Source organism: Symphodus melops, assembly GCF_947650265.1.
Source record: "Symphodus melops genome assembly, chromosome: 1".
Lineage (NCBI taxonomy): Eukaryota > Metazoa > Chordata > Actinopteri > Labriformes > Labridae > Symphodus > Symphodus melops.
The window spans coordinates 7,161,621-7,187,142 of record NC_136691.1 but is presented as its reverse complement, the minus strand read 5'-3'; the positions used below and the strand labels follow the sequence as shown (position 1 = coordinate 7,187,142).

The 25,522-nt window shown below is 40.4% G+C and overlaps 2 protein-coding genes across 3 annotated transcripts; one reads left to right on the top strand and one right to left on the bottom strand.

The window, feature by feature from the left end:
- Positions 1-2,593: 2,593 nt before the first annotated feature.
- Positions 2,594-8,097, bottom strand: taf1a (TATA box binding protein (TBP)-associated factor, RNA polymerase I, A). The gene is made up of 11 exons (XM_079348674.1): positions 7,893-8,097; positions 7,245-7,436; positions 6,690-6,853; positions 5,711-5,824; positions 5,424-5,622; positions 5,050-5,171; positions 4,781-4,939; positions 4,509-4,575; positions 4,263-4,386; positions 4,022-4,176; positions 2,594-3,545 (listed from the first exon to the last, which is right to left on the bottom strand). The coding sequence occupies exons 2-11, from the start codon at positions 7,384-7,386 to the stop codon at positions 3,499-3,501; spliced, it is 1,293 nt and encodes a 430-aa protein (XP_079204800.1). The 5' UTR covers positions 7,387-7,436; positions 7,893-8,097; the 3' UTR covers positions 2,594-3,498.
- Positions 8,098-9,069: 972 nt separating this feature from the next.
- Positions 9,070-25,241, top strand: mia3 (MIA SH3 domain ER export factor 3). Of its 2 annotated transcripts, XM_079365395.1 has the most exons (28): positions 9,070-9,308; positions 10,521-10,654; positions 10,753-10,839; positions 10,949-13,811; positions 14,551-14,889; positions 14,987-15,114; positions 17,590-17,721; positions 17,980-18,001; positions 18,092-18,180; positions 18,267-18,344; positions 18,459-18,569; positions 18,653-18,724; positions 18,810-18,914; positions 19,017-19,139; positions 19,387-19,474; positions 19,657-19,709; positions 19,801-19,891; positions 20,030-20,168; positions 20,332-20,494; positions 20,583-20,618; positions 20,704-20,771; positions 21,042-21,127; positions 21,408-21,521; positions 22,137-22,199; positions 22,287-22,333; positions 22,465-22,533; positions 23,000-23,420; positions 24,312-25,241. In XM_079365395.1, exons 1-28 carry the CDS (start codon positions 9,188-9,190, stop codon positions 24,569-24,571), a joined length of 6,102 nt encoding a protein of 2,033 aa, XP_079221521.1. In that variant the 5' UTR covers positions 9,070-9,187; the 3' UTR covers positions 24,572-25,241. The 2 variants fall into 2 exon arrangements, with proteins under 2 accessions (XP_079221521.1, XP_079221522.1); XM_079365396.1 differs by lacking the exon at positions 22,465-22,533 and having other exon boundaries at positions 9,071-9,308.
- Positions 25,242-25,522: the final 281 nt, after the last annotated feature.

Genomic DNA, 25,522 nt, shown 5'->3' with positions numbered 1-25,522 from the left:
GCCAGAATCATGCGTGTGACGAGAGGTTTTTTTGTTATTCGTTGTTCAAACAGGCCTTCATAGGTTTGGAATACACCTAATTCTGTTTGCAGGCCATTTTTCACAAAAGAAAGGGTTTTGTTTTGTTTGTTTGTTTTTTCAAATAAAAACGTCATTCTTTTTTTTTTCCTTTTATGCCCTTAGTTTGATCTTGAGTTGCTCTTTTCAGTTGATCAGACTACAGCTTCATGTTTTCTTGTTTTCTGTGCCTTCTTTCGTGCAAGGTATGCATCACTTAACAGACACATCAGGATGTTAGATCCAAATTGCATGGCTGAAATATCAGTCTTTCCCTTCCCTTCCTCCTCTCAAAACACACCAGACTTCAAATGTTGTGCAGAGTTACAGAGATGTTACACTGCCACAGTCTGGATTTAAGGTTACAGATCCTCAAATCTCTTAGACTTAGTCTGAAACCTGTGCTAATGATTAATTATGGCTGTCAGATCACAGTGGGGTTAGGCTAAATGTCAGAAATGTTCCCTTGAGCTGGAGGAGGTATAAAAGGCCTGTAAGTGTCATCAGATGAGCGCATAGCGGGAGATTTCTTTTTTTTTTTTTTTTTACTGTAGGCTACATGAAATACAGTGTTTCTCATCGATAGGGTGAATTCCCAGGTGAAAGTTACATGTGTGATTTTCCTTTTGGGCTGCTGTATTATAGACTGTAAAATGTACCTAATCATTAGATAATTAAATAATTTGAGTTGGTTACCTTCAAACAGAGCAGATCCTTCATCATATAGCCTTTGTGCTTATGAGCCCACAGACTTTAGATAAAACTTCATATACAGACAATGGCTCAGTATCAATCGTGTCTTCTTACAGATAACTGAGCATATAGCTACATAGTTAAAATATCAAGTTTGCAATGAGTGAAAATTCAGAAGGTAGCAAGACTGGAGGAAACAGCTAGCTTGTTCATAAACATCCTACCACTTAAGCCAACAGTGAGTCCTCTTTGGCTTTCTTAAACATAGATGTAAAAACAGCTCCTTGTTTTTTTTAGATATGTTATACTGTGCTGCTATTTCACAAAAAAGGCTAGACATGTGACATAAACATGTCACATCTACTCAACATGAGACTACTATTTGTTTCGTATGTTAGTTGTAATGTATGCAGGCCGGTGAGCTACATTTTATTTTTTTCTTTGATAAGTAATTTCTGGTAATTGTTGCCGTTATCTTAGCATAACATGTTATCTGTTAATGGAGAAAAACAGCTTTAAATAACAGACAGGTTAAATTATCTCCTTAGCTCTTGATAACACTTCTTTGTTTCTTGGTAATAGTGGGATGATTTTTCTGGAAAACTAAAAAACAAAACCATTTTGCTGGTCATAGCCATAAACCAGTCCTCAGCATGCCAAATGAATAGATGACACCTGTTTCTGTTCGTGTTGTGCTTATCTTTATTAACAAAATAAATAAGTCAGGATCTTGAGAAAACAACCACACATTACTCGTATCGCAGAGAATATGTAAGAATGCATGCTTTGGTCTTCTGCAATATTACACGAATAACACCCAGACACATTCCTTGATTAACTACTTGGCAATAAATCTGTTTCTGATTCGTACATTGTTTTGAGGGAACAATGTAAGTATCTGTTTTTTTCCAGTTAAAATAAGTTTTATTTTTTAAAGTGCCATATTTTTATTTTTGTCAATGTGTTTCAATATAAATCTGTGTTGGCAGATTTTATCCATCCTTTCTATTCTGTCCATTCATATCTCAGATCTTGACCAGGAAAACATCCAAACCAAAGGGAACAAAGTTGCACACTTCTAGTTAGTCTTGTTAACAGTGAGAACACCCTGCCCCAGTCTTCTGCTGCTGCTTCAGCATACAACAATAAGCTTACAGCTACATTAGCAACACATTTTGTAGAGTGTAACTCTTGATAATCCCCATTAGATGGTTACATCTACCTCACAGGTCAGACTGTTCTCCTGCTTGTGTGACTGCTACCATAGGGAGATATTACACCCCAAAACCAGGCCCTTATGGACAGAACTGTTGAGAAAAGAGGACAAGAATACAATGGCTGATAACTGGTGAGAAAATGTAAACTACAGGGACAAGAGAGCCTCCACTTTGTATCTCTGAGCAAAAAATGACCTTTAAACTAAACAGTCAAGGTGCCCCGAGGATAAAAAGCAACCTCCCCACAGAGTGACTCCAATTCAGAGGGAACAGTGCAAATACTGAACATCTGTGTGATTACAAAAATGCAAATCTACAATAAATAATAATGAAAAAAAAGTCTTTTAAAGGTCATGTCCAGGACAGATCCAGAGCAGTGACCAGCTTCTAACTTGATCCTCTTCACTGCTCTCCGAGTTTTGAATTTTCAAGCGACATGTGTTCTGTATTCCCAGATTCCCTCTGCAGCTGCTCCTCTGGTCAGGCAAGTGCTTTAGGCTTTGGTTTATGTAATGTCATGTCTGCAAAGCCACACGCACACTCACACACACACACGCATGCATACGGCTGAGTGGGTCGCTGCATGGCAAACATTGTGGCAGCAGAAACAGAATCATTACAAACACTTTGACTTATTAACTTGACATGCTGGACTTTATTTTCTGGTTCAAAAGAGAGCAAAGCACAGTGACAAGAGGCCAGAATCCCCTCATGTTGCAAGATCAAATTTGAGAACATAAATATGAATATAGAATAAACAGTTTGTATCAAAATGTAAAAAAAATCTGTAAACCACATAATGTCAGCGCTTTATGAAATAATATCAGCACATGTAAAAACTCACAACAAATCCACGATGGCTACTGAAACATCAGAGGGAAAGAAAACAACCCGTAGAAATGGAATATATCAAAGACATTCACTTGTCCATTGTTTGTCCACTCGCTTTAACTTAGACGGATCCTGTTGCTGAAAGGTCTGTGTGGATTTTTCTGATATGACAATGGAGGAAATCCTCAGGCTGTGTGTTGTGTACACAAGCTTGTGCCCTTAAAAAACCCTCCATGGAGGGGTAAAAGGTCAGCTGAGAGCAGAAGAGACTCCGCTCCCATTAAAAATCTTTATAGAAACCATGAAACCAACATGAAAGCTGACATTTAGAGCAACACTCTGTTTAAATGTGTTTGTCATACCCTACAGCAGCTGACTGTAACACTACAGAACAAGAGCTCCACATAGTGGACAATGTAGTTTGTGCTTCTGTAATAACGTTCAAGGTACAACTGTCCAAATAAATAGTTGAATGAATGAAAAATGTTGACACTTCGTTTTTGAGCTAGTGTCACATCTGTGTCTGCATGACCATTAAGAGTATATCAGAAATACAAACATTAAGAAGTGTGTTTGTGGAGACATGATCACCGCTTCTTTAAGAAGCCTCTGCTGGGGTTGGTATTTGTTTTCCAACGTCTCAGCACCGTTCCCTGACTGTGAAATGTAGAGGCACTGATATTCATTTTGAATCCTTTTCTTATGTCCGCTCTCCACTTGTTACTGCTGCATACTTCAGATTAAGGTCTGCAAGAAAAAGGCATAGATGACCTTGAAAACATCATAACATAAAGATCTGTGGTATATGTATAAACTCAGAATTCACTTTAACTGTTTCAACAACTGAAAGTCTTCGATCTTGCCGTTGAGGAAAGAAAACATTTAAACAAGTATTTAGCAATTCAGTATTAGAACTGATTAATAAGCCACTAAATGCATTATCTAAAATAAGTCAGTATTGGCCAAATATCAGCCAACGTAGATGTCTAGCTTTGACAGGTTTCACACATGACAATGTTGATAACTGACCTACACACATGGGATTAACCAGAGGGAGCTTTGCTTTCTTTCCCACTTTTGAGAAAGAAAACATTATTTTTTTTAGAATGGACTTTGTGTTACGAGTTAATAAAAAACAAAAGTTCTCTGTTTGGACAGAAAGTCAGAAATGAAGAGTCAGAAATCAGCTACCTTTAACAATACCTTCATCTAAATCTACTTACCAGGGCAAAGGATCTTTGTCAGTGATGCCTTCACTGCCATGAGTTCTGGATTCTCTGCAGAGTCTTTGCTGGCGTGGAAGTTTGTGAAGTGCAGCGCAGGCCACCATTCTTTTCTCACAGCCATAAGTTCAGAGACAACGTTCTTCCAGTCTTGTCTGTTTTAATACACATACAGGATATGCATTACAACAGGCTTTAGTACGTCAATCTAACTAGAACGTTCCACATATTTTCTACCTACTGTAACTGTAGTTTTTGAATTATGGTTTTTAATTGCTTCCAAACATCGAGGTTGTCCCTCCAGCAGGCAAAGTCCAACATTTCCAGAATGACACCTAAAGCTTTCTGGGTGTGACTGTTTTTCTCTGGAAACGACAGAAGAGAAAATCATTCCTAAAAGAAGCATTTCAAATTCAGAGATTTTTTTCACCCTAACTTTTTTTTTTCTTCTTCTTCCTGAAATGGTCGATATTTAATTTGCTTTTACCTGACTGAAGCAGAAAAGAAGCGTACTCCAACATCAGCTCATGGCTTGGAACTAATACATGGAGGCTCTATGGAGGGAGTGAGGGAAGAAAGTGCATGTTCCAGTTACACATAAACAAGTACACTTACATTTAGTGATAGTGATTTTGTTGATGCAGCTTTTACTATCCAGTAATTCTTGCGTCTGTGTGCGTGGCTTGTTCAATAACAGAGGGAAGAAACACAGTTTCTCCTTGGGCAATATATAAAGCATGTTGTCTTCTTGTCTGATACCTTTAATACTTTGATCTGTTTCTTGTCAGGGTGATCATGTCGCTTTAAGTACAGGTACAGATAGACATGTGCGTTGGGATTGGGAGGGAAATGGCTGTCAAAGGCGTAGTCATTCAGGATTTGTAAAGCTTGCTCGTAATCCTCATAGAATTCCAACATCTGTAAAATAAAAAAATAACATTTTTTACTTGAGTTTGGCCTAAAATTGAACAGCAAGTGGAAAAAATATGTTTTTTTTAAATTAAATTCAAGCAGTTGGGAGTTCAGACCTGAACGTAACTCAGTATGAAGGGATCCCAGACTCCAGGATTTCTCAAAATCTCCTTTAGACTCACTGAGGCCTGTCTGAAATAGTTGTGCGCGTCTTGGTTTTCACTGGAGTTGGTATAATCTGAAACAGTAGAGCCAGTTAACAAAACATTTGACACAACCGATGAAGAAAAATCCCACAATCTATCACACAAACAGCATTTAGTAAAAAGTGTATAGACAGCTACAGGTCTGTCAGCCTCATCCTCTTTAGATTTAATTTTTCTGGCCTGTAGGTGGCAGTGTAACATCACATAAATGCTAACAGCCTGACTGTGTCACTGACATGAGTAAATAATAAATGCTTTGGGTGTGAAGCTCTGTATCAATTTACCACTGCTGGAGTGAGAAGACTTTTTGTCACACCAGATGATGTAATCCAGCAAACTCCTGTAGGCCTGGATCAGTTTAGTCGTCTGAAGTTGAGAAGATGACTCTTTCCCGTGCCTCCAACTTTCAGCAACAGACATTTGAAGCTTTGCATCCTCGATGTGACCATTAAGCATCAAGTGGAAGGAATGTTCCAGGCAGATCTAGTGGCGGAGAAACAGGTCTTTAATAAAACACTGAAATATCCACAAGGAACGAGAGCACTTGGGTCTATTAGCTAACGTAACGTACCATCAGATAATGTTTAACTCCGGAGTTCTTCATGCGTTCATAGATGTTGTTGTAGTCTTCCATCTTTGAGTTGGGGTGATGATGAAGGATCTCAGTGCTGATCCTCCAAACAAGCTGCGTTAGAAGTCGCAAAGAAAACAGTTAACATCATGGATGTGGAAACAAGTGTACCGAATATTTACATGTCTTTAGTAAAACTAAAACATTTCAAAAAGAACTGAGATGCCCCTTTAGAAACAGAGCTCATGTGCCATCTTGGTAAAGAATCAGTAAATGGATTGTACCTACAGTATAAAGCACTGCTCTAGTCTTTTACAGTCACAGGTACCCCTCCATACACAGTCATACACTGACAGCAGAGGATGCTTTGTAAAATGCCCATTATTAGTAAGTAATCCAATACATTCACACTCACATGTTAATTCTACTTTTTGGCTTCAGTTTTTAAAACGCATGCAATTTGTCCAGAATGACTTGAAACTGGAAGATCTCGCTTTACTTGAATCTTAAATGACGAGGACAGTGTACGTGTTTTTGAATAGTAATCTGTGGTCATTACTTCTGCACTTTATCTGCAAACCAATTTGCAGCTTTTTAATTGTTGTTGTAAACTGTTTCAATCGTGCAATATGTCGTTTACTACGACGTGTGCTGCTGCACTGCTGGCCAACCTTGTGGAAGAGATCTTGATCTCTATGGCTTAACGACCTGGTTAAATAAAAATCAGTGTCTTGCCCAAAGACACCGCGATATGTGGAAAGCAGGGATCGAACCGCCAACCTCCATTTTGAGAGACGGTCACTTTCTATGACTACTCCACAGTCACCCAAACTTGGGATTGCAGTTAAAGTAGTGTTTAATAATGATGTTTTAAAGAACAATAGCAGTTACAGAGGAAATGTTGTTTCACAGTTGAAAATGTTAAATGATTTAACCACAAGCCATTTCTGCTTGACATTAAAGACAGAAGCATACCTACCTCTTTATACTGCTGAGCCTTGCCATTGGTCGGGTCTTCTAACATCTGTGGGTAACACGCCATATATTCAGAGGCCTCTTGCCACCTATGATGGAGCAGCGCTTCTCGAATCCGCTCAAGGCACTTTCTGGTACTCTGATGAAAACCAGTTTCCTTGGGTGACTCTTTAACGGATAAAAAGAAGTTTCTGTTAGTTAGATGACATTAAAAACGGTTTGTTTTCTGAGGACAATACGAATCTGTGCCAAAATTGGTATTCTCTTTTCTCAACATTGATATTGAAGCAGAAAGAAACATTTTAGGTAAGAAGAATCCTATGTTTTTGTCTAATTAAAGAAATGTACGTCATTTACCCCACAGAGAGATTCTGTTGAAAATGGTATCTAGTTTTAAATACCCTTTAAACATTTAAATAAGTATTTAGCAATTCAGTATTAGAACTGATTAATAAGCCACTAAATGCATTATCGAAAATAAGTCAGTATTGGCCAAATATCAGCCAACATAGATGTCTAGCTTTGACAGGTTTCACACATGACAATGTTGATAACTCACCTACACACATGGGATTAACCAGAGGGAGCTTTGCTTTCTTTCCCACTTTTGAGGAATTGTCTTCTGAGACGTCGTCTTCATTGTCATCATCATCATCTTCTGGGTCTTCAAGAGGCACAATCTCTCTTTCAAGGTCATCCATTGTCAGGACTCAGATAACATCTGTACAGATGCTCAGAGTAGAATTTTCACCTGCAGGGAGAAAAATATTTGAGACTTTACCGTAACTTTTCTCTATCTAAATTGTGTTTCAACGTGTGATTAAACTACTGAATAATGTATTTACAAGTGTAGCCTTTTTTTTTGCTCTGACATTTCTGTTTTTATTTAAAAAGAAAAAACGATTGATTGATAACTTTGGATCGAGTCCTGGCTTGATCTACTAATAGTCTCTGCTGCGATGGCAACTTCTGTGTTTAGAGTGTTATAAATAATTATGAAAGACCATAAGATTATACAGCATTGTTGTTATTGAACTTAAGGGCTTATGCACTACTTAGTGCGAGCTTGAAAGCACTGTTTGAGTGGAAAAAATATATTTTTAAAACCTATATATATATATACTATTGACTGTATTACCCGCTGAGACCTCTGAGGTCCGAAAAACAATCTTGTTTACTTGCAAAACCAAGTAAGTTCAGTTCCTACCTGCTGGGCTGAGGCTTTCCGAAGGTAAATTGCTAAAAGCAACGTTAACCTGTGAAGGTAATTTAGCAAGTTAATACATGTTTAAGTCTAAATAATAGAAGCTTGTATGTTCAAGATATCATGTGGTGTTCAGTCGCTTTATTTGACTTCCACACGTGAACTGTTGACCATCATGTTTCCAGTGAGGCAGCTGAGGAAGTGGAAATGAGAAAGATGAACGCTTATTGGTTGCCGCGGTCGGAGAGGGCGGGGCAAATAATTTCTTCTTCGCGTGTGACTTTTCCTGCTCCTTTTTCTCTTCTTCCTCATTCTTCTCCAACTCCTCCAACCTGATTTGACCCGAGGCGAGAGTCTGGAACAGCAAAAGGATTCTCGTTTCATAAAGTGTGTTTCTGCTTTGAAGTATTCCTGCTGCAATGCAACAATCACGGATAAAAACATTTTTAAAAAAACACTTCAGAAGAAGACGTATGCCTGCTTCTCTTGCAGAGTTTTACCATCTGTAAATTGAGTTTAACACGTTGTAAAAAGCTCAGGCAAATCACAGCTTCATTATAATTAATCAAACGCACTCAGTGTTGTTGTTTTTGTCAGTGTATTTAAATATGTTATGTCATTTCCCCCCCCTAGTGTTCTTATTTACTTTTCCTCTCTATGTTTTATGTGTCAGTGATGGCATCGCCATTGTTTGTTTGTTTGTTTCTTGCTTTAAGTTATCCTATTTGTTTGTTAATATCATGCGTTCTCAAGCACGTAGAGCTCTATACAAAAAATGTGTGAGAAAACAAAATCATATTACAGAAATATTCTGGGGTTTTCTATTACTCTTAATATGCTGTATGTATGTTGAAACAGGATATTTGACAACAGGATATTTCTTCACTCCTCTTTAGATTAGCATCACATTCAATTTATTTCTAATAGTTTTGTTTTAATTGTAAGCCTATTTACCAAATGTAGAGAAATGTACACAACCTGAAAAATATGTGTGCTATATTTGATTGAGACCCCTAAACAGTTAAGGAAAATTGTGCATCATTAAGAAGGTCTAATTTCAATCTTTTGAATGCATCCTTAATGGATCCTAGAAGAAACTGTTGATATTAAACATTATCTGGCACTTCTTTTTCTTCTATAATCACTGACTTAGTTGGAGCTCTCTTTCCAACACTCTGATCCAAAAAAAAACCCATATCCTGTGAAGAGCTATCCGAGCCTCCACCCACCCAGCCGGATCTGATCTGCTGACGTGTCGGCTCCTTCAGCTCTAAGCTGCAGACACTCAAACTGCCAGCATGGCAGCAAAACACTTCTACCGACAGGGCTTTTTATTACTTTTATTTAATTTTATTTCCATCGCAGCCTTGGAGAAAAGGTTCTCCGACTTAAAAAGATGCGCCGACGAGGAGTGCAGCAGTAAGTTTATTTCTCTTGTTATAAAAAACTAGCTCATGATGACTTCAAGGATGCTTCTCCCTCCTCAACATCCCGATACCACAGCTGAGCCATAAACTGAGCCTTATCTCTCGACTTGTTGCCAGTCGATATTCAGCGACCTGGATAACTTCATGCAGGTGTTCTGATGCTGTTCACCTCGTTTAAACATACCCATAATAACAACAGGCGTCATTATGTTGGAAAGGTTTTGCTTTCAGAGGCAGCACAGTCTACTCCGGCCTGTCCTGCTGTATGGATACTGGGAGCTAATGTTAGCAGCTAGTTAGCCACCGGCAACGCTATTGTCGTACCTGAACAAACACTAGTTAATGATAAATTAGTATCCTCGGCTTGGCTTGTTTGAATATGAGGGAATATTAGCTGTTTTTTTTAAATGTCCACCATGTTGCTATCGCTGCTAAATATAGACCAAGGTTACTTTTGTTTACCTAGCTTGATCAACAAACCCCAGGCTACCTGTATTGTGTCCTTTATTTAGTTAACCCAGTTCACCCATAATGTCATAATGTTCACCTGAAAATGCACCCAAAGGTCTTTTGTAGGTTTATATATCAACATATCAGAAGGGAAAGTTAGACCAGAGTCATAATAACTGTAAAGATAAGACACATGTACTCATAAAACACAATCCCAATTAAATGGTAAAGGCACACATTGATAAGTGGCGTTATCCCTTTTTGTTAATTGAGTGTTTCTCAACATAAAATTTGAGTTTAAACTGGCCATCCCATTTTGATTTGAACCATTATCAGTGGTAAACAATGTTGATCGCTATCTATGAGTATGTGACAAATAAAAATCTTGAATCTCCTAAGCTGAACAGTTTCAGTTTATGTTGCATGTTTTGTTATAAAAGGGACAGTATTGTCAAGCTCAACCTGTTTTGCTAGATGACACAGATACAGATTATTTTGAATAAACAATTACGCTTTCCCAACACCAAAGAATACCAGCTTTTCAAATGTAATGTGCTCATTTTTTCTTGATTGTGTGTCACGTTAAATCATATGTTTAGAAAAAATAAATAACAAAATCTATGTGTTTTGGGAATAGTTCAACTTTTGGTCTTTTTGAACTCACAATGATTTGGGTAAAATACTTACCTGAAAATGTCTGTGAAACCAATGTATATTTCATTGTTGACTGAGTACATCCATTTTGCTTTTACAGTGCTCCTGGTTCGGGGGAAAGCTGTAAAGGACTTCTCTGGACCAGACTGTCGTTTCCTGACAGTTAAGAAGTCAGAAACTATCTTTGTATACTACAAATTGTCCGGAAGAAGGGCTGACATGTGGGCAGGAAGTGTAAGTGTACTATGCCAAATAAAACTCATTAAGTAATATTGAGCTTGAACCATGTAGTTATAATCCTCAAAACGTTCTTTTTTTCTATTTGTCAATAGATTGGAAGTAGCTTTGGCTATTTCCCAATGAATCTTCTTGCAGTAAACCACATTTACACTGAAAAAGAAATTGAAGTTCCAGCAGAGGTAAGAAAATATGTTGTTAATTCAGATGCATCTGGAATAAAATACAGCTTTCGAATGTCATCACTGCAGTGCATAATTTTTGTTTTTTATTTTTTGTTCTAATTTTCAGGAAACAGATTTTGTCTGTTTTGACACTGGATTTGATAAGTTTAATAATTATGACATAGATTTACTGTTAGGATCTTCAGTGGAGGAGGATAATGGGGAAAATAAGGGAACATCAGACCAAACAGAGCATCATGATAACCGTGGACACCTCCATGATAAAGTCCCAGATGATCAAAGTGCCTCTTCACACGAGCTTGGCATGACCTCTGAATCACATTCAGAAGAAGAAGAGACAGATGCACTGAATGTTACTGAAAGAAATGAAGGTCGCACAGAAGAAAACACGGCTCTTGAAACTGAAGTCCCAAATATGAGTGAAACCAAAGACACAGAAACAGGAGTGGATCCTTCGTCCAATGATGATTTAGTTTCAGAAAAAATCTCGATGGCTGAGGGAAGTCAGATCCCCGAGTTAAAAACGACTATAGGAACAACGTTTGAGGCTGTCATTTCTGATGAAGAAGTTACCAAGAAAGTTACACCACATGATGATGACGAGGAGGAAAGCCTAGGTGTGGAAAGTGCTCCAGAAGATGTTGATCTGATCGAAGAAACGCCACTTTTGTCTTATTCTGAAGAGACAAAAATCACTCCAGCAGATCATTCAGTGGAAGTGTCTGAAGGTGTGCAAATCCCGAAATTACAAGCTACCCTTGAAACAACTTTTGATGCTGTCGTCTCTGATGACGAAATCACCAAAAAAGTCACCCCAAATGAAGAGGAGGAAGAAAGTGAAGATGAGGAAATGCCTCCAAAAGATGATATCGATCTGAATGAAGAAACTCCACTGTTGTCTTACTCTGAAGAGGAAGTAAACACTCCAGCATCTGAGTCAGCGAAAATATCTGAAGGCAAGCAAATCCCCAACTTAAAAACTACAATAGGAACAACTTTTGATTCTGTCGTCTCGAACGAAGAAATCACTAGGAATGTGTCTCCCTATGAAGAGGAGGAAAGCGAAACAGTAGAACATCCATCAGAAGAGATCATCGATGTTAAAGAAGAAACTCCACTGCTGTCTTTGTCTGAAGAAACTCCAGAACCTTATTCAGACAAAATATCGGAAGGGGTTCAAATCCCTGGTTTAAAATCTACCTTGGGGGCAACATTTAATGCTGTCATCTCTGATGATGAAATCACAAAGCAAGTCACACCGTATGAAGAAGAGGAGGAAACGGAAGGCACAGAGAGTCCTCCTAAAGATGTGCAAGAAGATACTCCTTTGATCTCTTTCACTGAAGACACTGAAGACACTCCACCTTATTCAGACAACATTTCTGAAGGAGTGCAAATCCCCAAGTTAAAAACAAACTTTGGAGCAACTTTTGATGCCTTAGTTTCTGACGAGGAAACGACAAAGAAAACCACTCCAAATGACGAAGAGGAAAGGGAGACTGTAGGTGATCCTCAAATGGATCACGAAGAAGTTAAAGAAGAAACTCCACAGCTGTCTTTCTCTGATGACGCCTTGGACACTCCATCATTGGATTCCCCCGAAGAGGAGAAGAACATATGGACAACATTTGGAGACGCTGTTTTTTCCGTTGTCACTGGGGGAGAAAGGACGGCTCAAGATCTCGGTTCAGAGGAAGACGACGACGACGATGACGATGATGATGAGACAGAAGAGGCTGCTTCAGAAACCCCTTCGATGTTTAAAGAAGCAACGGAAAACGTTAAGGAACCACCATCAGAAGAGTCATCAAAGCACCAGGAGGACAAAGATGACGTTCTTGCAGATTCTCCTAATATCAATGCTATACAGTCAGATGATTATGACGATGAGGATTATGAGGATTATGAGGCAGTGGTAGGGCCAGAGGAAACCTTTCAACCAACAGAGGAGCCAACACACCATCAAACAGAGAAAAGTACGACATCAGATGATGTGGAACCCCAAGAAGCCATTCCTGAGGCTCAAGAAGTAGATATAAGAACTACAGACGAACACTTTGAGGCCGACGACCAAGAGGAGGTCAATAATGAGAATGCAGGAGTACAGGATAGCGTTCCAACACAGAGAAGTGAAGATTTGGAAAAGGACTTGACTGAAAAGAAAATAATGGCTGATGAGAAACTAGCCAGTGCTGAAACCGAAAGGAATCTGCCGCCTGCCACAGAAGAAATTAAATCAAAGAGTTCTGATATCAAAGAGGATGAAAAGACAGTATATGACAGCACACGTAATCAGAAACGCAAACATTTGGCAGCAGATTTAGACGGTGATAAAAGCCAAGCAGAATTTTGGCCTTTTTTACAACCAGAAAATCCAGAGATTCAAGAGGAACCTCCCCAAGAGAAGTTGGAAGGAGAGCACAACACAGAAGTAACCGGGGAGAAAGAAGAATTACTTGAAGATGAAAATGCACTTTCTTTTTCGCAATCGGAAGAGCGTTCACCTGAGGAAGCTGATCCCAGCGCATCCACTCCAGAGCCGGAGTACAGCGACAGCGTGATGAGACTGACACTAATTCGAAACCACTTCACCGAGGAGAAAATGGAAAAGGTCCAAAAGCTTCTGGGTCTCAAGAATCTCTTCAAAGTGGAGGCCATGTTCTCCGACTTGGAAATAGAAATGAAGGCGACGCGTCTCTCACACACTGAAACTATGCAAGATGTTGAGAGTGCACTTGAGGGCATCCTGGAAGCCTCTCAGAACACCATCCTGGATGAGGTCGAGAAGATGCTGGACGGCTGGGAGTCGAAACACAACTATGAAGAACATAAAGATACAAGTGGTTCGGATGAAGAGACGGAAATACTGGATGACTTCCAGGAACTTGCATTCAGCCTTCGACAGAAGTATTCGACAGCCAGTGACAGCACTCCCTTAGCAACAGAAAAATCATCCGAATTTCACCAAGGTAAGATTTTTATTTATTTTTTTCCCTCATATTTTCAATTTGACATTTCTGTTTTAAGAATGGCTGTAGGATCACCAGATTCACTTCCACGTACCACTTCATTTGTTGTTTTAACCACTGAGAGAGGGCCATCACAGAAAAGTCTGGTTTAGCCCATTTGCTTAAATTATTTGGAGACGGTGAAATCAGATTTTAATATGAAGGCACTGCAGACATGAAGCCTTGTAGACATTGGTCCAAAGGGCACTTCTATCTCATGTCAGTCCCCTTCTGGTTATCCTCTACTTATGTTATTTTAAGACAAATGAAGTACAGTAAAGGCATAACAAGAGCTAATGTAGAAAACACTTGAAATATTTAAACTGAACTCGTTGGCGCTGTGTGTGTGAGTGACGGGTACAGCATGTTTCAGTCTACTGCCCAGCCTTGTTTGGTGGCAGTCAAAGCTGAATAAATAGAGTGTCTCCACCATCCTCACTGTCCGTTAGCCTTTTTTTGGCAGCCCTAGTTAAAAAAAAAAAAAAAATGTTCATGCCGCCTGTTTCTTCATGCTTTCTTTTCACTAGCTTACTAACTGAAAGTGAACGCAGCCTCACATGACTTAATCATTGGTGGTTGGAGACCGCTGCTACTGATAACTTACAACTCCTATCATTCATAAAATCATTTTTGTAGCATTCATTTGAAAATTGACCTGATTTGTTTTGCTTTATTTTGGATTTCAATGTTTGTTTTCCAGGTCAACCTGACCTAAATGTAAACCAAGATATGCCCCATATTGTTGAAGAAGACCGCACGAGCAGCGTCCACGTGGATGAGAGCGAAAACAAACTCACAGTGACGGACCATGATCAAAGGCCAGCAGAGATGAAAACAGAGCAGGTAGTATGGGATGAGCAGCACAACGGACCAGATGTCAACATGCAGGAAGATGGTGGACACTTTAATAAAAACAAAGACAATCTGGCGAGCTTCAGTGCATCGGAAGAGATGCAGAGAGTCCCTCAAGACACCCTGGAAAATCCCCGAGACATGGGTCTTGGTGTCGAGGTTGAGAGCTCATCCTCTGGCTCCTCGGGTAATACGACAGTGATAATCATTGCTATCCCATATCATGCCAGAGATCATTGCCAAGCCCTCACACTTCATTTTACATTTATATTTTCTTTCACTAGGATCTTTGGACTCCATGGACCCAGTTTCTGAAACTCATCAAGAAGTGGGATTATTCTCAACTGGAATTGTTTACATGGGCTTCATTCTATCAATGATGGAGACAAAACTAACCGAGTGGACTACAGTGGTAAGTCTAATGTTAATGCTAGCTTTGTTAGCTTAATTTGTTATCCAAGCGGTGCATGTTCGAAGTGAACCGTTTGATTCTATTAAATCATAATGCAGATGAATGTGAATTTTATGTCACGTTATTTGACTTTACTCTGACTTGAGCTGTTACCTAGAGCACTAAACTGTAAAACACAACCACGACTTTAACATTTGCTTTTAATGGCAAACAATGTGATTTTATGAACGATAGGATAATACTGTAATTTGCACAACAAGGGCTAGTTATGCATTAATTACTTGACAGGTTTTGTTTGTGGTAACTCTTTGCCTGTTATATTCTCACATGCCCTCAACACAATACCTATTAATATTTTTGAAAGAATATTTGCAATGCCTCAAATAATCTCCACAGAAAACACCATGTTAAAAAAACTCCAAACTACACAAAAATTTGTACCAGTCTCAATGTGCTCCCTGAGTAGTTTGCCCACATGGTGTATTTGTTTATTATGCAAAAAGAAAGGTTTGATTTGTATTGACACAATCCATCATGCAAAGATACTCTCTTATAGACTTTTGAATGAATGAGTGAAAACCTTTATTGCCCCTTGGGGAATTTGTCTTGCACCTGAGAGCATAAAAAAAAACTAAACAAACAAAACATTTACAAGGCAGCACAAAACAAAATAGCAAAAGCACATAAAACACACGAAAACATCACATAACTACTAGAGGGATTTTCACAGGTAACATTATTGCCCAGCGTTGTTCTTCAGTTAATTTTTGTAAGAGTATTTGTAGCACTCACAGGAACAAACACGTACTCGGTTTGAATGTGTCAGGTTTGACAGGGGAATATTCAAAATTTCCGATTTCCCCTGAACCCACCATGGCCCTCCCCCTGTCTTGTTGACTCTCTCGGTGTCGGCTGAAGTTCAACACAGCCGGTGTTGAGCTGTCTACTCGCTCAACTAGAGGACCTTATTTTGGCATGGAAAAGGCAGATGCATATCATAAAACGGAGCTGTAACCTGGACTACCTGCTGCCAAGCCAACTTTGGTTTTAAAAACGTCTTTTTGTTGTAACATTTTCATCCATCTTTGAACATCTAGCTCGGCTAACCTCTCCGGCTTATCCGCTCAGCTTTTGAAAGGAATCGTTTTTATATGTAACCGCTAACTTCAAGTCCAAGCGTCACTTAGATCTACACCTTGTCCTCGGTGTCTAACGCTGTCAGTGTTTGTAGCATTTTTATATTTGAGCTGTAAAGTTGAATCCAGACGACACAGTGTACTCATACGATAAGCTAACGCTGACGGTGCTAGCAAGCTAACATCTGTCAAACCTTTAGCATCCTCCGGACTAGTTCCGCTCTTGTTTTCTTTAAAAGACTGGCATGGAGACCGACACATTACCCCGACCTGTAATGGAACCGGACCATATTTACTTGTTGTTTCTGAAGCAGCTGCAGCATGTAAGTGTACATTAGAGCCTATGACACGCATTTGTTTTGCTGTCGTGGCCTGCTGACGTGTTAATAAACAAACTGTGCGTGAACTACTCACCAGGGTCTCATCGATCAGCTTCTTATTGTTGACTGAAGATGTGTTTCCTGTGTTTATATACATTATGTGTCCATGTAGATTATAGTTTGAATATGCATAAATATTGTCACAGTCCTGCTTTTTTAATGTAGGCTTGTTAAAGTCCAATGTTAAAATAGAAAAGTTGGCTGAATCGAGCTTGTTAATCCTTCCAAGCAACTCGATGTGTTAATAATTTTAAATCCCCATATTTAACTCATAAGAGTGTGCGCACGTGTGCGTGCTCCTGTCCAGATCGCCTCATGATCAGTTCAAAGGTTACTCTCTGGTATGACTGGACATTAAATCGCGTGGTAGTATTAGGGTCTACTTGTGCTCAGATATGATACTTAATGACTTCAGCCTTTGTCAACACATAACCATTGATTGATTGAAAAAAATTATATAAATGCAGCAACCCTAATGCAGTCTAACATGCGGTCCATAGTTTAAAACAATGCTGTCTTTATTGGTGTTAGATTGAATGTGTCAGTGGCAGGACACATGTAAAAGAGCTGATTTACTTTTGCAGCTGCATGCATGTTTTCATCCTCTGCTTCGGGATATTTCACAGACTTCAGTGATACTGAACATGGCGTAAGGGCACTGTTAGGTGAAGTACTACTATTGTATGGTAATGTGCTGATACTGGAGATAGAGTTACAGGTTGCTCACTCTTTTTCTTCATCAGATATGTGTTGATGAGTGTAAGAGGAAGACAGTTTGAGGACTTGACTTCCTGGATTCTTTCACTTACAGTCAAATCACAACAGGAATGATCACTTAATGAACAGCCTTTATTTATTGCACGACTTGAAAAATAAACTTCTGACAGACTTATAGTTTAACCAGCTTAATTGCATCATTCTTGAGCTTTTGATCATTCTTCATATTTCTGTCACCTTAGATGATTTCACGACTACCAGAAGAGTGGAAGCCAGGGGACACCTTGTACGGCTGTCCTTGGCAAGCTGTTGTCATCAGTGCGTTGGTTGGAGTAGTGACCTTCACGCTCTTCTTCTGGAGGACTGTGTTGGCAGTAAGTGTTGTACTACATCTTCTCTCACCTCTGCTTTCATTGTGCGTCAGCCTTAGACAACAGCACAGGGAAAGTATTGGTTTGGTGTGAGCTTACATTGATTGATTCTGTACATGCGCGCTGCTTTTAAACAGCTTATGTGAAGGTAGACGTGAAGTGGAAGATAACCTACCCAGAGTTCAGAATCAATATAGGGTTTTTATCTGCAAAATATATTGATGAGCTCTTAACCTTTATCTTTTCTAAACCCTTTTTAAGGTGAAGAAGAGACAATACCTCGGTAAGTCTTTGCGTATATTGCATACCACATTGCTTTACAAAATGTTGTCGGGCAGATTGTAACTCCTTGCGTAATATTTGTTGCACACAGTGGGTGAAGAGAAGCTGTCAGAGCAAATGCACGCACTCAAAAAAGAGAGGGAAGATGCCCTCACAAAAATGTCAGAGCTCCAGAAACAGGTGAGCCACAAAACTTAACGTGACCGAAAAAATATTCAAGCTGCTTTGGAAACTTTCTCTGAAGTGTCGTCTTTCATTTCTTTAAGATGGAACAGCTGAAAGAAAAAGAAAAGCAGTCCAAGGAAGCGGTTAGTTGTACAGCGAAAAGAATGCAAGACCTGGAGGTAAGACCTTTGGAGTTTTGTGTTTGATTGTTCTGTGCTCATTCTTTTCTTTCCAATGGCTTTGAAAGAGTGTGCTCATTTGTCAGCGATTCTTCTGTCCTCACCTTTGTGCAGAGTAAGGCTTTGCAGGCCGAAACCAAAAATAAAAAAATAGCAGAGGAAAAGAACAAATACACCAAACTCCTCCAAGACGAGAGGGCAAAATCTCTGCAGAATGAAACCAGGGTAAGTGCTTCACACTCCGCCCTCCACGTGAAATCCTCTGCCCGTCATCTCCGATTCGTGACGCTTCAACATTTCTTTTACAGATCGAAAAACTGGAGAAGTCGAACGAGAAGCTGCAGCTCAGCAGGAAAAAGGTTCAGGATGCGCTCTCCAAGGTACCTGTCCTCGCGTCGTTTTCTGCACACTGCAGTGATGCATGAAGTTCAGCCTCTTATATGAGCCTCATGTGTTTGTTTACAGACCACTGTGCTGCTGGACGAGGCCAAGATCCGTGAAGACGCCCGAAACGTTCATCAGAAATGTCTGGAGAAAGATTTTGCAGCACTAAAAGAAGAAAATAAAACTGTAAGACGATTGGTTACGTTTTCACTTCCATCACTGCGGTCTCTTAACAGATGTCAACAGTGATAGATGTAGTTTTACTGACGCACTCTTCTTTTCCTACAGCTGAAGGCGAACATCAAGGGCTGGGAGGAAAAACACAAGGAGCTGAACGAGCAAATCAAAGTCTACCAAAAGTCCCAGAAAGAGCTGGAGGACTCTGTGGTGCTGAAAGATCACAACGTTGAGGTAAGAAACGTTCCTTTATTTTAGAGACGGGACAGAAGAGAGAGAGAGAGAGCCGTAAGTGCGATTTGAACCCGAGACACTTGCTCTCGAGGACTTTGGCCTCTGTACGAGGCACGGCCAATAACTGCTCGTCTACCAGCTACCCCGGAATACTATTTTTAATGCTTTCATAATCTGTCTTAAATATCAGCTTTACATAATGCCAGCTCTTCTTAGCTTACGTGACATTCGAATCGTCTCTTTGCAGGTGCTGTCTGATCTTCTGGCAGACCTGGAGGCTTGTGATTTACAAAAAGGTGACTCCAAAGCTTTAGCCAACGGAGAAGTTGCACCTGGTCAGTCGGATATTTTTTGTCTCTGATTTAAGCACTGATGTAGATTAAGCATGCGTACAAATGTTTTGATGGTTTGCTATGTATAAAGTTTATTATCTAAAATAAATGCAGTAAGCCATCACACGTTTTGTTTGTCAGTCACAGAAGAAATGCTCAAGATTTCTTCAAAATCTTTTTTTCAGACAAGAAGACGGCCATAAAGAACAGGATCAAACAGATGATGGACGTTTCCCGGGTAAGATGAATCTCACCGTACACGTGCACCATAAACACATGTTCCACTTTCTGAATGTGTGTCTTAATGCGTTTCTCATGCTTGACTCCAGGTCCAGACCACCCTCTCTGTAGTCGAAGAAGAGCGTGATCGCTTCATGACCAAACTACTCAATGAAGAACAGAGTAGAAGGTCAATGGAAGGTAAGTCTGTCCTGTTAGTTTTGGATTAAAACGATGTTGAAGTATTAAAGGAAACATTGGTCAAACATTTATCCTTTGGATACATCTTTCTCTCTGCCTCCCTCTAAATGAACACACACTTGTTGTTTCTGGTTGCAGAGCAACACCAGGAGCTGGAGCACGCAATCGCAAGCCTGAAAAGCGAGAAGAGCCATGTGGAAAACCAGTTCAAGATCCTGCAGCAGAAAAATGAAATCATGGTGGAAATGTATCAGCAGAAGGAAAACGCTTTGCAGCAGTAAGTGAGGCTGTGACCGTCAATCAGCACGTTTGATGAGCTGCTGTTACACATCTTATATCTGCACATTCATTTCAATCAAAAGTGTGATGATTTACAGTGTCTCCAATACATACCGCTGTGTTACTGTTAGTGGAAGAAGTGTGTTTCTGTGGTTTTACAGGAGATTGACTAAGGAGGAGCTGGAGCGACGCAGCAAAGAGAGCATGCTGTCTGAGGTGGGAGGAAAAGCCGTGGAGGCTGAAGAGCAGGTTAAAGTCCTAAGGCAGCGTATTAATGAGATGGAGGAGCAGATGAAGAAGACGGAGGAAGTTTATAAAGAACAGGTAGACTTCTTGTGATATGAGCGAGTGCAGAGAAAAGGATTCCCCGACACCCGACCACTGACTGAATGTCTGTTTGTATCTGTTGTAGGTCAAAGAACAAGAAAACAAAACTCATTCAAACTGGGTATGTTGACTTATTTATGTGATTTTAAATAAATACAAACATGATAAAGGAAGGACTGTAAGACATTCTCCTGTTCTTTCTGCAGGTAAACGCTCGTAACGCAGAGCGAGCTCTGAATCAAGAGAAGCTTGAAACTTCAAAACTCCGTGAAAAGTAAGTGTTAGTAAACATAGCGCAGATATCGTTTGTTTGTTTAGTGTGTAACGATTCTGGGGAGAAGAAAACATACACTTGGTTGATCTCCTCAATCAGAACTGTTTATGTTCCTCTGCTTGAGATGGTCATAAATATTTTAGTATTGTCCTTGCTGTGATGCCTCCGGAAAATCTTTTGATTTACTCAGCTGATTGATCAGTAATAAAGATAACAGCTTACCCAGACACGGTAAACATTTACTTTTTTTTCTCCCCCCAACATTTGCAGACTTGCTGTCTTGACCTCGCAGCTGAACGAGCGCCGTGCTCCTCTCTTCAGACCAAACTCGGGACAGCCTGCGGGCCCTCGCCAAGGTAAGCAGCCCTCACAGCTTGACTGTTGTTGTTTCTCCACTGGGACGCCCGACGTAGCCTTTGAGAAGAGAGAGGAGGCTCTTCTCTAATGAAATCATGCATGCCTTTTTATGTCTTATTTTATGCTAAATGGGTAAAAGGATTCCAGTTGGGTTGTGTTTTTGTGCTACATGTTGACTTTCTCTGCGCCTGGAGCGAGGACTTCATCTTTGCATAGATTGTTGGGTATTCTTAGTGCTTTCTTTTCTTTTTTGGTAAACGGATGGTTTGATCAAAACAGGTGATTCATACGGCCCCTCTCCTGTGAGTGGGGGTGCACCGTCCCCTCCGATAATGATCGAGGGCCCCAGACGCCCTCCCTCAGCCCCAGTGGGGCGAAGGATTGACCCGTACGGTGAGTGCTGGTGGATTTCAGTCCACTTCTACAGTTGGGCATCATCCCTCTTTTACCGTCTCCTGAAATCTTCACCTTCATGTGCGCCTGACGTCACTCTTCTTGTCAGCTCCTGCACCTCCTTGTGTTCTTCCTTTTTTATGGCCTCTCATTCTGCAACCTTCTGGTCCTCTGCCTTCAGCTCCCCCTTTTCATGCTCTTGTTTTGTTTAATCGAATCATTACCTTTTATTTTGAAGGACTGTTTTGTGTTTCTGTTGAAGTTTCTTCACCTTTTGTTCCTCAAAGCCCCTAAAAACATGTTCACAGCTATAAATCCAAGCAGTCATGTAAAACCTTAATAACTGAATGTAGAATAATACCAAATGAATTTCCCCTCATGATTTAATGATTGGTTTATAGAAAGTCAGTATAAGAGAACAAAGGAATTCCATTTGAAAAAGAAGTTTTCAGGGGCTTTTGAAGTCATCCACAAAACGTTGTCCCTCTGACTGTTGTCCTCACAGACCTCACAGACCAATCTTTGCACTTGTTCAGAGTTGGTTTTCTCTTCCTTCCCTCGGTGAGTCTGGATGGATGTCATTCTTAGATTGGTCTCGTTTTCTTCTCCCCTCAGGTCCACGACCTCCATCAGAACCACACGGTCGTTACGCTGAAAACAAACACCTCTCTGGGATGGGTATGTCGTCTGCAGTCTTTGAATTTCAAGAGTTCACCTTTGCTTTTAAAAGCTTCCTGTAACGCTGTGCTGTTTCTCCTCATTCAGACATGATGGGTCCCCGAAGCTCCTCGCCTGCCAACATGGACGTATCTGTAAGTCTTTTTTCAGATCAGAACAGACTCCTTTTTATTGTTATTATGATTAGTTACCCTCCTCCCCTTCATATTATTAAGATATAGAGCCTCCTATACATGTCGTTGTGTCTGTCCTTGCTCTGAAACAGACACAGGAAGTAGATCCACAAATAAAAGCAGAGACAAAGACTGATGCCTCCACAGACAGTCCCGAGCCTGTGAGTATCGAGGCTGTTCAGTCCAGTTGTGACAGTGTAAGCGAGCACTCCACCCCCTTTTTCCCTCTAAAGCTGGATCTGGACTTGTGAAGAGATTTCCTGGCATTTTGAAACACTGGGGCTGACTTAACTTTTTGGCTGTGTGTGGTTTCACAATTTCTCACAGCACGGAAAGAAGCAGCAATTCTACTGTTGGAAAAATGAGCTTAAAAGTTTGTTGGATGTTTGGGTTTTTTTTGTTTTGTTTTTGTTTTTTCATCCAAATAATCAAGGTGTGTGGTTACTGGTCATGTGATTGAGCACTAAATGCACTTTTTGTTGGGATGGAAATGGTGGTTTGTGGATTTCTTAAAGCATGACTAAAGAGTTGTTTCCTTCTCTTCTTGGTGTCCGGACAGACTCGTTCTAGGTGTAGTATTTGAAAATGCAGCACAGGACTCATTGTCACCATGTGTCTGTTGTTCAGGGCCCTGGATCTTTCTTAGCATCTCCGATCAGGGACTCGCCAGGCCCAATGGGCATGGGACCTCCACCCGGCCCTGGACCCCATGACCAGATCCTCCCTCCTGGACCCCACGGACGACTGCCTCCTCCCGGGCCTTACAGGCCTCCAAGACCGGGCCCGTACCACCTCCCACCAGGACCTCATGGTCCTCTTCCTCCCAATGCACCTCCTCCTCTTCATGGACCTCCACTACCAGCCAATGGGCACCCAGGCATGCCTCTGTCTGGACCAATGGGAGGAGAGTTTGGACATCGGCCCGCCAATGGACACGCGTATCTACCCAGGCCGGGCCCAGGACACGGCATTGATCCTCGGGGTCCCCCTCCCCCTCACTTCCGTCCCCCACCATCTCACCACTTTGGACCGATGCCTCCTCCACATGGTGCGTTCGACCTTTGACTTATTTTCAACACCGATTAGAGAAACACATAAAACTTAAGTGTTTGAGGTTGACTGAGTGTCACTGGTTCTTTTGGATCTTTTTAAGAGCAGAGCTTACTTTGATACTGGGCGAGATTGGAAGTCTATAAATAAGTCATTATTTAAGCGAAATATGAAGTTGAAGGGAATAGAGGTTGTAAAATAAACCACATCTTTACCATAACTGTGATATGAGCCTTCACAACCAATACAAAAGTCTGAAAGTATTCCATTAAATAAGAAGAACAAGAAATGCCTCCTCACTCAGCATGTAAACATGAACCTATCGGATGGGTATTATAGCAATGCTTTCACACCATTTCTATCAGATGAAGCTAAGTTAGCTTTCAGTGACCTTCAGATTAGTTGGTGTCTGTTTAGTGGTGAAAAAAACAATGTTAAGGAGCGAGAAAGATCTATTTGAATCGGTATAGTAAAAATATTGACTCTTATTAATCTTTAGTCTGTCATCTGAGCAATGAGCTCATCATACTACAGTCATAGATGTCAGCCAGTACACCTTAAAGTGAAAGGGTGTATGGCCACAGTTACAGATTAATAAAGGTAAACAAGAGCTGGAGAGAAGTGTCCTATAGAGACAAAAAATAAATGTCTGATTGTTTTTGTCTTTCGGTCAGTTTACAGTTGTGTTAACAGTGTTAAAGTGTTAGGAAATTATTTAAATCTACGTCTGAAGTAGAAGTTGCAAGCCTTCAGTATGAGTGGATTGGAACGATTGAAAGCTAACCATACCAATGCAGATCCATGCTCGGGTTAAAAAAGGTTTCTTGGTTGTTTTCTTGACTATGAAGATGTTTTCAGCCTTTGTCCTTTTTGTAACCCTCATGTCTAGGTATCCGAGGACCCATGGGACCGCGTCTCCCCATGCCTCCTGACATGCGCTTCCCAGGCCCACGTGAACACACCAGCCCACCAATGAACCTCCCTCCAGGCGTCCCTCCCCATCCTGCACATCCTGGTGACGCTTACGGTCCGGCTCCACCCGATGCCCTCCAGAACTCAGCACTAGCCCACAGTGGCCCCGGACAGGGCCAACCTGGCAAGCAGGAGGCCCCTCAGGACTCAGGGAGGCCAGCAATGGTCAAGCCTTAAAAATGCCCCCAGCTGCGGCAGAGGACTTGAACTTGAATTTACCCCAAACCCGATTAACAAGCCAGATCCAGTCCAAACACGTAGGTCATGATTCCGTATTAAAAATAAAACTGCAATGATGTTTGTTGGAAAAGAAACATGGTCCTTCAATTAAAGCATCATCAATGATTGTGTCGGAAATCGATGTGAAATTAAAGGGTTGCCACTTTTTTTAAACGGCTTATCGTGCAATAATAATTCATTTTACGCCAGAGAAATTTCTGTTTTGTTGATCTTAAGAAAAAATATAGCAATGATTTTTAAGGGGCAATTTTTTAAATGTCATTTCCTGTGGAAATTATTTTCAAAAAAAAAGGAGGGAGATTTAGCTTCGAGCATTTCAGGAATACCATCATTTTCCCAAAGCTGCTTTCCAACCGACTGTAAAGCAAATGTGTGATTTGATGGCCAGATGTATAACTTATTTTACTATGTTGGTAGACATTTTAATAATAAAGAATGTAAAAGATGTCAGTGTTATGTTATCAGCTGGTCACACAAAAGTTCTGTGTACTTCCCAACGTGTCTAAACACCTTTGCTTGGAAAAAAATAAGGAATACATCTGTTCCCTAACTAAAACCTTATCTGTCAGTTCTGACATTAAAAATCAATTTGTTAGTTCATCCAAAACCTGCATATGTGCAAAAGTTTACTTTTATTGGGAACAATCAAAACTCCAACTTGATAAATAAACCAAGATGCCTTTGAAGTTGTTAAATCCAGTAACATTGCATATCTGTGATAACGTTTGTCGTTACAGTTAGATATGTTAGTATTGGTCGATATTATCGGCTGGCAGATGAATCAGTCGGCTCTAACAGATACTTTCCACCAAACAATTAGGTACATGTTTTGGTTTTCTGAATGAAATCATCCACCAAACTGCTTCAGTTGTAGTTTATTAAAAAAAC